The 13329-nt window shown below is 49.0% G+C and overlaps 1 protein-coding gene across 9 annotated transcripts in view; it reads right to left on the bottom strand.

Annotated features, from left to right (window-relative positions):
* The window catches only part of PTPA (protein phosphatase 2 phosphatase activator), a 38199-nt gene that overhangs the window by 17682 nt on the left and 7188 nt on the right, over positions 1-13329 (bottom strand). For 7 of the 9 annotated variants that reach the window (XM_054501185.1, XM_054501182.1, XM_063649948.1 and 4 more), the window contains 3 exons: positions 10745-10842; positions 8201-8287; positions 2229-2354 (listed from right to left, as the gene is read on the bottom strand). In XM_054501185.1, coding sequence (XP_054357160.1) covers positions 2229-2354; positions 8201-8287; positions 10745-10842 — 311 coding nt within the window. The remainder of the gene's footprint in view (positions 1-2228; positions 2355-8200; positions 8288-10744; positions 10843-13329) is intronic. The other 2 variants (XM_063649949.1, XM_063649945.1) reach the window with 1 other exon arrangement.

Genomic DNA, 13329 nt, shown 5'->3' with positions numbered 1-13329 from the left:
TTATCATCAACTGATTCTTCCAGGGCACAGGAGTCTAGGGCCAGACAGGAGGAATCTGGAAAAAAGCCTCAACCCTCCCATGTGGTAACTCACTGGAGCCCCGCAGAGACTCTGGTAGGTCAGTGCTATGATTCTCAGACAGGCCACCTTCCTTCACACTCTCAGGTCAGCAAGAGCTTGTGTCATGAGCCATCAAAAGACAGCAGAAGAATGTTCACAACAGCACTGTTTAGAGTAGCCAAAAGGTGGAAATGCAATGGAAATGTCCATCAACAGTGAAATGAATAAATTGTGGTATATTCATACAATAGAATACTACACAACAAAGAAAAAGACCTATAGCTAGACATGAAAACATGGATGAATCTCAGACATGACATTGAGCAAAAGAAGCCAGAGTTATACGAAGTTCAGAAACGTGGAAAAAAATCAATCTATGGAATAGAAATCAGAATAATCTGGGCGATATCAATTGGGAAGGGGAGCACTCCAGCTAGAATGTTCTATTGCTTGGCATGAGTGGTGAATCGATGGGTAAAAAACTTGGCATGAGTGGTGAGTCCATGGGTAAAAACATGTAAAAATCCATCAAGCTGTACAGCTATAATTTGTCAGCTTTAAGATATAACTTAAGGCTGGGAACTGTGGCTGACACCTGTAATCCCAACACTTTAGGAGGCCAAAGTGGGCGGATCACCTGAGGCCAGGATTTCGAGACAAGCCTGGCCAACATGATGAAACCCCATCTCTACTAAAAATACAAAAATTAGCCAAGCGTGGTGGCGCATGCTGTAGTCCCAGCAACTTGGGAGGCTGAGGCAGGACGATTACTTGAGCCCAGGAGGTCACGGCTGCAGGGAGCTGAGATCATGCCACTGCACTCCAGCCTGAACAACAGAAAAAAAAAAAAAAAAAAAAAAAAAAAAAGACCACGTACCATCTTAAGAGTCCAGAGGCAGGCCTGGGCGTCTCTTGGGAACAAGCACTTCACTGGGTCCTGAGTCCTCCCCTCTGCTCTATGTGAAAATATTGGGCCAGAGCAATTAGGACCCAAATTTCCTTAAGCTCAATTGTAGACAACTGGCATAAGAATCTCCTGGAAAGCTGGTGAAAATCCAGGTTCCCAGTCCCTACCGAAACCTGTAGACTCTGCTTTTCTAGACAGGGTCTGAGATCCTGCATTTTTATTTTTGTTTGCTTTGAATAGGTAACACCTTCATAAGATTCAAAAATAAAAACGTCAGTAGAGGATCAGTTCAATAGACTAGTCCATCCACACCATGGAGTATGCAGCTAGCATTCCAAGTGGGTATGCAATGGCTCCATCATAGCTCACTGCAGCCTCAAACTCCAGAGCTCAAGTCATGTTCCTGCTTCAGCCACCCAAGCAGCTGGGACCAAAGGTGTGCACCACCATTTCTTATTTTTTGCAGAAACGGGGTCTTGCTATGTTGCCCAGCCTACTCACAAACTCCTGGGCTCAAGTGATCCTCCCGCCTTAACCTCCCCGAATTCTGAGATTACATGCATGAGCCACCATGCCCAGCTATTAAAAAAATTCCTTTTTGGGGCCGAGTGTGATGACTCACACCTGTAATCCCAGCACTTTGGGAGGCCGAGATGGGCGGATCACAAGGTCAGGAGATCAAGACCATCCTGGCTAACACGGTGAAACCCCGTCTCTACTAAAAATACAAAAAATTAGCCGGTTGTGGTGGTGGGCGCCTATAGTCCCAGCTACTCGGGAGGCAGAGGCAGAAGAATGGCGTGAACCCAGGAGGTGGAGCTTGCAGTGAGCCGAGATTGCGCCACTGCACTCCAGCCTGGGCGACACAGCGAGACTCTGTCTAAAAAAAAAAAGACAAAATAAAAAATAAAAAAAATTCCTTTTTATAGCTGCACAGTACTCCATGATATTGATGGACTAATTTATTTAAATGATCCCCTACAGATGGATACTTGGAACATTTCCAATTTGCTGTAATACAGTGACTTAATAAACAGCCTTGTAGTGCAGAGGGCTGGATATGCACAGTCGTGTTTCCCAGAAGATGACCAAGCAGAGTATAAACTCATTTGTAATTTTGCTAAGTGAAATTGCCATTTTAACAAACTGTCTGAAATTTGTATATGCCTAGAAGCGCTATACAATGCAGGCCCTTCCCCAACTGGTGCCAGAACCACCTCACTGCCAGCCCAGTCCCTGGCCTATCCTGTGGCAGCCTCACCTCATCAAGTTTGGCATACCAGGTCCTGTATGCCTTATTCCCAAACCGAGAGGGCTGGTCCACTGGAGGAGTCTCATCAATCCACCTGTCCAGCGTGTTGAGAAGAGCGACTAGTTTCTCAATGGCCTGTGGAGGCAAAATAGTGGGGTCCAAGCTACAGAGCAAGTGGCTCCCGCTTAGCCACAGAGGGCAGTCCACTGCTGCCAGACAATGACCCCTTGGCATGGCCCCTACTGGCCACTCTCCCCCATCCCTCTTTCTCCCACTGTCCTGAATACAAAGGAGGGTCAGTGGAACATGATGGGCTTTCCAGAGAGGGAAGCACACTAGGCTGATGGGACAGGGACGGGGTGGCTTTAGCACCTGGTTTCTGTAGGCAGCCCACCCATGGGCTGCTGCTATAGACAAGCAAACTCCAGCCCTGACATCTTTTTAAAAAGACTTTATGGAAGCCTTTTGTTCAGTATGCAATACCTGCTCATCATAAAAAATAGAAATATAAACAGAAGAAAATGAAAATGCCCAGTAATCCTGCCACCCAGAAATACACTAAACTTTTTTTTTTTTTTTTGAGACGGAGTTTTGCTCTTGTTGCCCAGGCTGGAGTGCAGTGGTGCAATCTCGGCTCACTGCAACCTCTGCCTCCCAGGTTCAAGCGATTCTCCTGGCTCAGCCTCCCAAGTAGCTGGGACTACAGGCGCACGTCACCACGCTCAGCTAATTTTTGTATTTCTAGTAGAGACGGGGTTTCTCCATGTTAGTCAGGCTGGTCTCAAACTCCCGACCTCAAGTGATCCACCTGCATCAGCCTCCCAAAGTTCTGGGATTACAGGCGTGAGCCACCATGCCTGGCCTACACTAAACATTTTAACATACCCTTCTGTGTTATCTTCTTATAGTGTTTTATATGGTTTAGCATGGTGGGTCTGGATTCAAACCCCAGCTAAAACACCATTTAGTTGCTGTGAGACCTTGAGCAAGTGACTAACTCTGAGCCTCTCAGTTTCTTCGTCTAAAAAATGGGGCTGATGGTAAATACCTCTTAAGGTGCACAGTGCCCGGCGCGGGGTAATGGTATACATTCATCGCAGGACACATTCTGCTTTGCAGCCTGCTCCTTTTCCTCATGAACCTCATTCCACATCTACATATAAACATAATCTATGACAACTTTTACTAAGTGAGTAACATTTCATCGTGCCACTGCATTATAATTAATTCCTCATTGTTAAATGTTTGGGTTATTTCCACCTGTTTCACTACCTGTTTCATACACAATGCTATGGTAAATCAGCCTGCAACTCAATCTTTGTGGAAATGCCAGGTCATCGTGTGCAATGCTTTGTAGGGTGGCAGTTTGAGAGCCCATCCCCCTACACCTTTGCCACAGAAGACCGGGACCAAGAAGCAGAATCGGAGTCAGAGATGCAGGCAGCATTGGCACATAAAATGTTACTCAGTGAAGAAATCAGGTGGCTGTCTATCCAACCTAAAGGTCAGTTAGAAGGTGCTCCTTCCAGGTTGGCTCGTAGAAATAGGCCAGCACCAGGGCTGGTAGAAAATACAATGCAGAGGCTATCTGCAGCCATTCAGTCCTGAGAAAAGAGTCCCTGCCAGGAAGTGGATCTTGCCTGTGTCTATGGAAACAAACGGTATAAGAAGAAACTTACAGGAAATCCTGGCACTGGGTAGGAACTAGCAGGGTGATGCCCACATGAGAAGTTGCGCCTGGGAGGGCAAGGCAGACCAGGACTGCCATGTGCAAAGACTCAGCCAAGAGCTACGTATGTACCTGGGGAGAGGCAGGCTTAAGCTAATGAAACAGGCTGGCCATGCCCCCAGCTGCATACGTGAAACCAGCCCTGAGTGCTGCTCTCTCTCATCTCCCCTTTATCTAGGCTTGGGGCATGGGAGGACAGGAAAAGTAGCTTGTAAGAGCAGAAATTTCCCTTTACACCTGGCTAAGGCAGAGGGCTAGGATGGCATAAAGCTGCCTTGCCCAAATGTGAGAGCGCTACCAGAGCCTGGCTTTGTGAAAAACCAGGAATGGCTGATAAGCACAGGCCAGACCTAACCCATGCAGAAACGGGGGCTTACAACGGATGGCACAGTCATCTTGGCCCCAGGAAGCACCAGTCAGCCCCAGATTCCCCAGGGATCTCAGTCTTAGGTGAGGCACTGAAGGGGACAGAGAAGACAGAGTCACAGGAGCCAGGCCTCAGCTGCTAACTCAGCTGGGCCAATCAATAATTCAAAGGCTCCCACCTCCTCTTCAGGAGAGGGCTTTTTGAATGTAGGGGCTGCCTCTATTGTTTGCTATGTTGGGAGAGAAGGGCTGGAAGAAAGGGAACTGAGGCTGAAACACCTTTGAGGCACAAAGAACAACTCCAGCTCTCCCATTCTCCCTAGGCCAGTGTTTCCTTTTTGGATTTCAAGGACCAGGAAAATCCTCCCTAACATTTTACTGGCCATTTTTGAATTTTGCCCCCTTGTAAGTTTAAAAAAAGCAAACAGAACAACAACAACAAAAATAAATCTCCTATCACATTTATTTTGCAAAAATCGAAAATGTTAACCCCCATAAGAGGAGGACAGGCATCATTTAAAATAAGAGCTAGCTGGCCAGGCATGGTGGCTCACATCTGTAATCCCTGCACTTAGGGAGGCCAAGACGGGCAGATCACCTGAGTTCGGGAGTTCAAGACCAGCCTGACCAACACGGAGAAACCCCATCTCTACTAAAAATACAAAATTAGCTGGACATGGTGGCACATGCTAGTCGGGAGGCTGAGGCAGGAGAACCGTTTGAACCCAGGAGGTGGAGGTTGCGGTGAGCCGAGATCGTACCATTGAACTCCAGCCTGGGGATCAAGACTCCATCTCAAAAATAAAAATAAAAATAAAAATAAATAAATAATAAAAAAATAAAAGCTAGTTTTTCTTTTTGAGATGAAGTCTCGCACTGTCGCCTGGGCTGGAGTGCAGTGGCACCATCTTGGCTCACTACAACCTCCACCTCCCGAGTTTCAAGGGATTCTCCTGCCTCCACCTCCCAAGTAGCTGATATTACAGGTGCCCGCCGCCACGCCCAGCTAACTTTTTGTATCTTTAGTGGAGACGGGGGTTCTACCATGTTGGCCAGGCTGGTCTTGAACTCCTGACCTCGTGATTCACCTGCCTTGGCCTCCCAAGGTGCTGGGATTACAGGCATGAGCCACCGCGCTCAGCCAAGAGCTAGCTTTCTACGCAACAACACTATTGAAAATTAGAACTGACTAATGCCTAATGGTAACAATAGCTAATAACAATCGAAGTATTTATTTAGTATGTGTTAGGCACTGTGCAAAAGACAACTCCTACTTGTGGGATCTCAGTGAATCTTCCCCAAGGGGCCATGAGTAGTCTGCTGACTCTTACCACTCTACAGATGAGGAAACAGAGGGTCAAAAATGACAAAAGTCATTGGTTCACAAGTGATGAAACTAGCCAGCCTGACTCCAGAACCCAAGCATGTAACCACACTGCAATCCTGCCAAAGTACAGCCCTTGAGCTAAGACAATACCTGGGCCGGGCGCAGCAGCTCACACCTGTAATCCCAGCACTTTGGGAGGCCAAGGCACCTGAGGTAGGGAGTTTGAGACCAGCCTGGCCAACATGGTGAAACCTCGTCTCTACTAAAAATACAAAAATTAGCCGGGTGTGGTGGCGGGCGCCTGTAATCCCAGCTACTCGGAAGGCTGAGGCAGGAAAATCGCTTGAGCCTGGGAGGTGGAGGCTGCAGTGAGCCAAGATCATGCGATTGCACTCCAGCTTGGGCAACAAGAAAAAACTCAAAAAAAAAAAAAAAAAAGACAATACGTGCTTGGTGTGGATGGCTACCATCAAAGCCACGGGCAATTAGGGGACTTGGCAGCTAAGGATTTGCTGGGGTAATTACAACCTTCCCCTCTAATTAGCCTTCCTCCACGACATTCCTGGCCCACTGAGCACAGCTGAGCATCCCTCACCACAGGTCCAGGAGGAACCCCCTCTTTCCCCAGCCATCCTGCACCCAGAGCCTCAGTCCCAGAGGACTGAGTGAGCCCAAAAGGAACCCAAAAAGCCATTAATGGGCCTGGCTCCCAAGGGAAGGCTGTCTACCAGAAGCACAGGCCTGGTTCTCTTGAAGAGGACAGAACAGGACCTAGGTCACCTAACAGCCAGACAGGCCCAGTAGTAGGCAGCTCTGCCAGGGGCCGGGTATGAGGGTGAGGCACGCAGTGTTAATCTTGGGGCAGGTGGAGAAACTGGGCCAGGGCAGGGCCACATCTTACCCAACAGGCCCAAGGCTGTGGCTAGAGAGCTGGGTAGGCCAAAGTACTAAGAGAGGCCCTTCAGACCCTGGTGTCTGAGATAAGAGACTCAAGGTGGGACATGAACCCAAGAGGCTCCTGGAGGCCTAGGTTCTAGCCCTGGGAGACAGCATCCAGCAAAAGCAAACAGCCAGAAAGGCCACACCTTCCAATCAGTATCTGCCTCCCCTCAGCTCCTGCTCTCTACACAAAACTATCTCTGAAACAGTGTCCAAAATGCACCCACCAGGCAGTGTGAACCCAAATGCAAAAAAAATGCATGTGCCCTTTTACTCCACATTTCCACGTCTAAGAATGAATCCTTTGCAAACAAGGCCCACAGATCTATGTGCGGGGATGCAATGATATGCGAGGAGCAATGTTTACCGAGACAACCTAAAAGTCTGAAGATAGGGGGCTGTTTAAATAAATGAGGGGCCAAGCTTGGTGGCTCACATCTGTCACCCCAGCACTTTGGGAGACAAAGGCAGGAGGACTGCTTGAGCCCAGGAGTTCAAGACCAACCTGGGCAACATAGTGAGACCCTGTCTTTATATTTAAAAATAAATTAAATAAGATAAATAAATGAGGGCACAGCTCACTGCAGGAGAAGAGAAGCTCTTGCTTTCTTGGGTGACCACTGTCAGGAGCGGCTGCCCTGGAAGCTGCGTATGCGAAACACAGGGAGAGATCAGCTCTGCTGTGAATGTCATACAAATGTCTATTACTGATCTCTCCAGTGAGCACATTTACTGTTTTGCAATCTGTTTTAACTTCAAAAGTTATATAAAAACACCAGGCCAGGCGCACTGGCTCATGCCTGTAATCCCAGCACTTTGGGAGGCCGAGGCAGGCAGATCACCTGAGGTCAGGAGTTTGAGACCAGCCTGACCAACATGGAGAAACCCCGTCTCTACTAAAAATACAGAATTAGCCAGGTGTGGTGGCACATGCCTGTAATCCCAGCTACTCGGGAGGCTGAGGCAGGAGAATCACTTGAACCCAGAAGGCAGAGGTTTTGGTGAGCCGAGGTCGCGCCACTGCACTCCAGCCTGGGCAACAAAAGCAAAACTACATCTCAAAAAAAAGAAAAAAGAAAAAAAACCAATTAGCAAAAATACTAACTACAAAACAGCATATTTATCTTGATCTCAATTTTATAAATATCCATCTATTCACAGATTTCAAAAATTAGAAATACAGACATGAAAATGTGAAGTGCACATGTATTTGGGCGATCTTATTTTCTGCTCTGGCCCCGTGCTGGGCACTAAGCCCATGAGACTCTGGAGCTATTTTTTTTGTTGAAACGGAGTCTCACTCTGTCGCCCAGGCTGGAGTGCAGTGGCGCGATCTCGGCTCACTGCAAGCTCCGCCTCCCGGGTTCACGCCATTCTGGTGCCTCAGCCTCCTGGAGTAGCTGGGACTACAGGCGCCCGTCCCCACGCCCGGCTAATTTTTTGTATTTTTAGTAGAGACGGGGTTTCACCATGTTGGCCAGGATGGTCTCGATCTCCTGACCTCGTGAGCTGCCTGCCTCAGCCTCCCAAGGTGCTGAGATTACAGGCGTGAGCCAGCGCGCCCAGTGACTCTGGAGCTATTTTTGGAAAGGCTGCTGCAGCAGCTCCTCCTGAGCCTACCTCGGAGACTCTGTACTCGAAGGTCAGCTTCTTCCCCTTCACACCTTCATTGAGAGTAAGGATGAATCCGATGTAGTCAGCGTATGCCTACCAAACAGAGAGGAGAATGGGGATGGGGAGAGGGGTGGCAGACCCCCCACCACCACCTGCCCCCAGCTCCACCAGGTTACCAAAGAGCTCTGAGCTTTCTACTTCTCCCGACCCTGACTCCCAACCCAACAGCAGGAGAAGTAGAAACGTAATGCCAAATACCCGACCCCTACCCTCCAGAAAAGCTGGCAAGAGTGACCACAGCAACACGCTGATCTCCAGCCAGAGTGAACCAAGTACTCACTATTGCTGCCAGCAGTTTTTTTACACAATAGCCCTATAAGGTAGACACTGCTGTTGCCATCTTACAGATGAGGAAACCAAGATTTCAAGAGAAGTGATCTGCCCAAGGTCTCCCAAGACCAAGATCTCATTAGACATGGAGCTAGGACCCAGAGCCTAACTTCAAAGCTGAGTGGGCACATGCTTGTCCATGATGCTCTACCAGTAGGAATTCAAGGAGTACCACCAAGTGTCTCACCCCCAGCAATCAGCCACCACAGGCAGGCCAGGCTGTCTAGTTGGAGTGCAGATGCCTGCCACAGACAGGTCTCCCCACACAACCATTCCCAGCTTTCAACTAGACACTTCTTCCCTGCTGGGCTGCAGTTACACCCAACACAGGGATAAGAAAGCACTGAGGGTCAGGCGTTGTGGCTCAAGTCTGTAATCCTAGCACTTTGGGAGGCTGAAGCAGGAGGATCACTTGAACCCAGGAGCCTGAGACCAGCCTGGGCAACATAGTGAGACCCCATCTCTACAAAAAATTAAAAAGTTTGCCAGGCGTGGTGGTACGTGCCTGTGGTCCCAGCTACTCAGGTGGCTGAGGTGGGAGGATTGCTTGAGCCCAAGAGGTGGAGGCTGCAGAGAGCCATGATCACATCACTGAACTCCAGCCTGGGGGACAGAGTGAGACCCTGTTTCAAAAAAAAAAAAATAGCATTGAGGTGCAGGCCCCTAGAGAGGCAGTTGCTGGGAACAAGTGACTCCTGATTGGTTTTGTTTCTTCTTCATCGGTTTTTCTTCTCTCTTTCTTCCTTTCTCCTTATCCAAGCCGGGGTGTCCACAGTAAGCCCTGAGACAAGCCCCGATAACTAAAAGGAAGTATTCCTATACCAAGATCCTCCTGCCAGCCATGGGATGACCCCCAGCAGGCCAGGCCTCTCCAAAGCAACTCTCCCAGGCCAGGGCAAGTCTGAGCCCCTGTCCTGATGCAGCTACGCTGGAACACATGGATGAGAAGCAGCAAAGGAAGTGTCACATTTGGATTCAGACAAACAAGCAGGTTCTCAACTAGAGCAATCTGGCTCAGAGAAGATCTAACAAGATCTGGAGACAATGCTAGTTGTGACAGCCGGGGAAAGGCATGCTGCCAACATCTAGTGGGTAGAAGCCAGAGATATTACTAAACGTCCTACATGGCACAGGACGGCCTCCTACAATGAAGAATTATCTGCCCCCCAATGTCCATAGTGCTGACATTGAGAAGCTCTGAGGTAAAGCAACCAAGATGATGAAAGGACTGAAACCATATCCTTTGAGCAGCTGAAGGGACCAAGCTGCCCCCTAGGCTGAAGGGACTGTTGATCCTGGTCAAGATTCAGAAAAGACATGATAAACATTTCCAAACACTGAGAGGGCAGGCTTGTGAAAAAGGAATCAGACAGGCTTAGATGGCCCGAAGCCCCAGTGAGGACAAGGCATAGAAGCTGTAGGGTGTGGGTCTCCTGAAGAATCTGCCCGGCATGCGAGGACCCCTGTGCCCAGCCTTCTGTATGAGCAACACTCTCCAGCCCAGCTCACCAGGCCAGGAGCAGGAGCCTGACAAGAATTGGGCCAGAGGCCTTCCCTGAGAAATTGAAATTGGCTTTCTTTTGCTCAGTCTGTCTTTCCACAGCCTGTACCAGAAGCCTGGGAGGTACATGTAGTTATCTTCTGCCCATCATTTCAGCTGAGCAGCAGAGAAAGCCAGTCTGTGCCCAGTGGTCTGGGTCCCAGCTCCTAGGTATTTGCAGGCTTAGCCATATCCCTGGCCAAAGTTTCCATGAGAAAGCCTCTTCTCCCCTTGAGGCACTGGCTGCCACACTTGCTGTTACTTGCAGCCAAGAATCAAAGTGACTCACTCCATCATTTCAAACACTCATGTTCAGCCAATACAGCAACACTCAAGGGGCAATGGCTTATGAGAACCAGGAACGGAACTCTCCTGGGCTACCCTGGCACCAGCCTGAAAAAGTAGGCAACCTTCCTGATAAAGCATCTCTGAGTACTGCCTCTGAAGGGAAGGGACAGCCAGCTCCCCTGTCACCTTTCTCCCTAGCTTCTGAAAACTCAGGCTCCAAGAGCAAGAAGGGCCAGGAACTCACCGCCCGTCATGCCAGGAAAACCACTGTCTTTGAAAAGCCCAAGCTTCTCACCACAGTTCCAACCCTGTAGTACAGACACCACGGGTACCTGAGAACGCTTCCATTTGCCCATGTCTGGAACTGTGTGGATCTCCTTTTTTGGAATGATGAAGTTCTGAGTGGCTGGAGGGGCCTCCTCCGAAGAATCTTGACAAAAAAAAATGAAAGAACAAATAGGTAAATAGAATCCTCCCCTGCAACACACACCCTCCCTTTCACCTTTTTTTTTTTTTTTTTTGAGACGGAGTTTTGCTCTTGTTGCCCAGGCTGGAGTCTAGTGACACGATCTTGGCTCAATGCAACCTCCACCTCCAGGGTTCAAGCAATTCTCCTGCCTCAGTCTCCTGAGTAGCTGGGATTACAGGCACGCACCACCACACCCAGCTAATTTTTTTTTCTTTTTTGAGACAGTGTCTCGCTCTGTCGCCCAGGCTGGAGTGCAGTGGCGCGATCTTGGCCCACTGCAACCTCTGCCTCCCGGGTTCAAGCAATTCTCCTGCCTCAGCGTCCTGAGTAGCTGGGATTACAGACGTGTGTCACCATGCCTAGCTGATTTTTGCATTTTTAGTAGAGACAGGGTTTCACCATGTTGGCCAGGCTGATCGTAAACTCCTGACCTCAGGGGATCCACCCACCTTGGCCTCCCAAAGTGTTGGGATTACAGGTGTGAGCCACTGCGCCTGGTCTCTCTCTCACTTTTAAACCAGGACTCCAACACCTGAGCCTTGGAATAAACCAGACACATACTTCCAGGACAGAGTAAGGGCTTGTTAAGCCAAACCCCCCAGCCTCCTGCCTTCCCTTACTCTGGAGGGAAAGAGAAGGGCAATACTGACAATCCCTTCAATAACCATGCCCTCCCTTCCCTCTCCCCACCAGAGCAGGATGGTTAGCAAAATAAAACCAAGTTGATGTTTCAGACATACACAGACAATTCAGAGAAGAAAAAAAAACAGGTCGGGCGCGGTGGCTCATGCCTGTAATCCCAGCACTTTGGGAGGCCAAGGCAGGCGGATCACGAGGTCAGGAGATCGAGACCATTCTGGCTAACATGGTGAAACCCCGTCTCTACTAAAAAAATACAAAAAAATTAGCCAGGTGTGGTGGCGGGCGCCTGTGGTCCCAGCTACTTGGGAGGCTGAGGCAGAAGAATGGCATGAACCCAGGAGGCGGAGCTTATGGTGAGCCAAGATTGCGCCACTGCACTCCAACCCAGGCAACAGAGCGAGACTCCATCTCAAAAAAAAAAAAAAACCTAATTGCAGTAAACATTTGGAATAAATTGCCAACCTCCTGAATAAGCACGGACACGTAAATTATATGTGATTTCTCTTTCTGGATAAGGTTGGCAAATTAAAAACATCTGGCTAGGCGTGGTGGCTCATACCTAATCCCAGCAATTCGGAAGGCCAAGGCAGGCAGATCACTTGAGGCCAGGGGGTCAAGACCAGCCTGGCCAACTTGGCAAAACGCCATCTCTACAAAAAAAAATTAAAAATTAGCTGGGTGTGGTTGCGCACCTGTAGTCCCAGCTACTTGGGAGGCTGAAGCAGGAGGATCACCTGAGTCCAGGAGGTGAGGGTTGCAGTGAGCTGAGATCACACCACTGCACTCCAGCCTGGACAACAGAACGAGAATCTGTGTCAATAAAAACAAAACAAGATTCCAGGAAGAGGAAACAAGAATTCTCCCACTCTGTGGGTGGGAAGGTTAGTTGGTAGGACCTCCTAAGGGGACAATCTTTTGAAGTAAAAAACTGCATATACACAATGAGTCAACAGGTCTACTTACAGGAATCTGTCTTTCAGATGTGCTCACGGAAACACAAAGGTATACACAAAGGTGCTTAATGTATCAAAAAAAAAAAAAAAAGGCTGGGCATAGTGGCTCACACCTGTAATCTCAGCACTTTGGGAGCCCCAGGTGGGAGGATCACTTGAGTCCAGGAGTTTGACACCAACCTGGGCAACATAGCGAGACCCAATCTCTACTTAAAAAAAAAAAAAATTTTTAGGTGGGGCGCGGTGGCTCATGCCTACAATCTCAGCACTTTGGGAGGCCAAAGTGGGTGGAATCACACCTGAGGTCAGGAGTTGGAGACACGCCTGACCAACATAGTGAAACCCCATTTCTACGAAAAATATAAAATTAGTCAGGTGTGGTGGCGCATGCCTGTAATCCCAGCTACTTGGGAGGCTGAGGAAGGAGAATTGCTTGAACCAGGAGGCAGAGGTTGCAGTGAGCCAAGATCGTGCCATCGCACTCCAGCCTAGGCAACAAGAGTGAAACTCTGTCTCAAATAAAAAAATTTTTTATGAATTAGAAACAACCCAAATAGGCTGGGCGTGGTGGCTCACATCTGTAATCCCAGCACTTTGGGAGGCCAAGACAGGCAGGTCACGAGATCAGGAGTTCGAGACCAGCCTGGCCAACAAGGTGAAACCCCATCTCTACTAAAAATACAAAAATTAGCCAAGTGTGGTGGCGCACGCCTGTAATCCCAGCTACTCAGGAGGCTGAGGCAGGAGAATTGCTTGAACCCAGGACGCAGAGGTTACAGTGAGCTGAGATCGTGCCATTGCACTCCGGCTCTGGTTGACAGAGCAAGACTCCATCTCGGGGGGGAAGAAAAAA

The sequence above is a fragment of the Pongo pygmaeus genome, chromosome 13 (genome assembly GCF_028885625.2).
Source record: "Pongo pygmaeus isolate AG05252 chromosome 13, NHGRI_mPonPyg2-v2.0_pri, whole genome shotgun sequence".
Lineage (NCBI taxonomy): Eukaryota > Metazoa > Chordata > Mammalia > Primates > Hominidae > Pongo > Pongo pygmaeus.
This window is presented reverse-complemented; position numbering and strand designations above follow the sequence as displayed.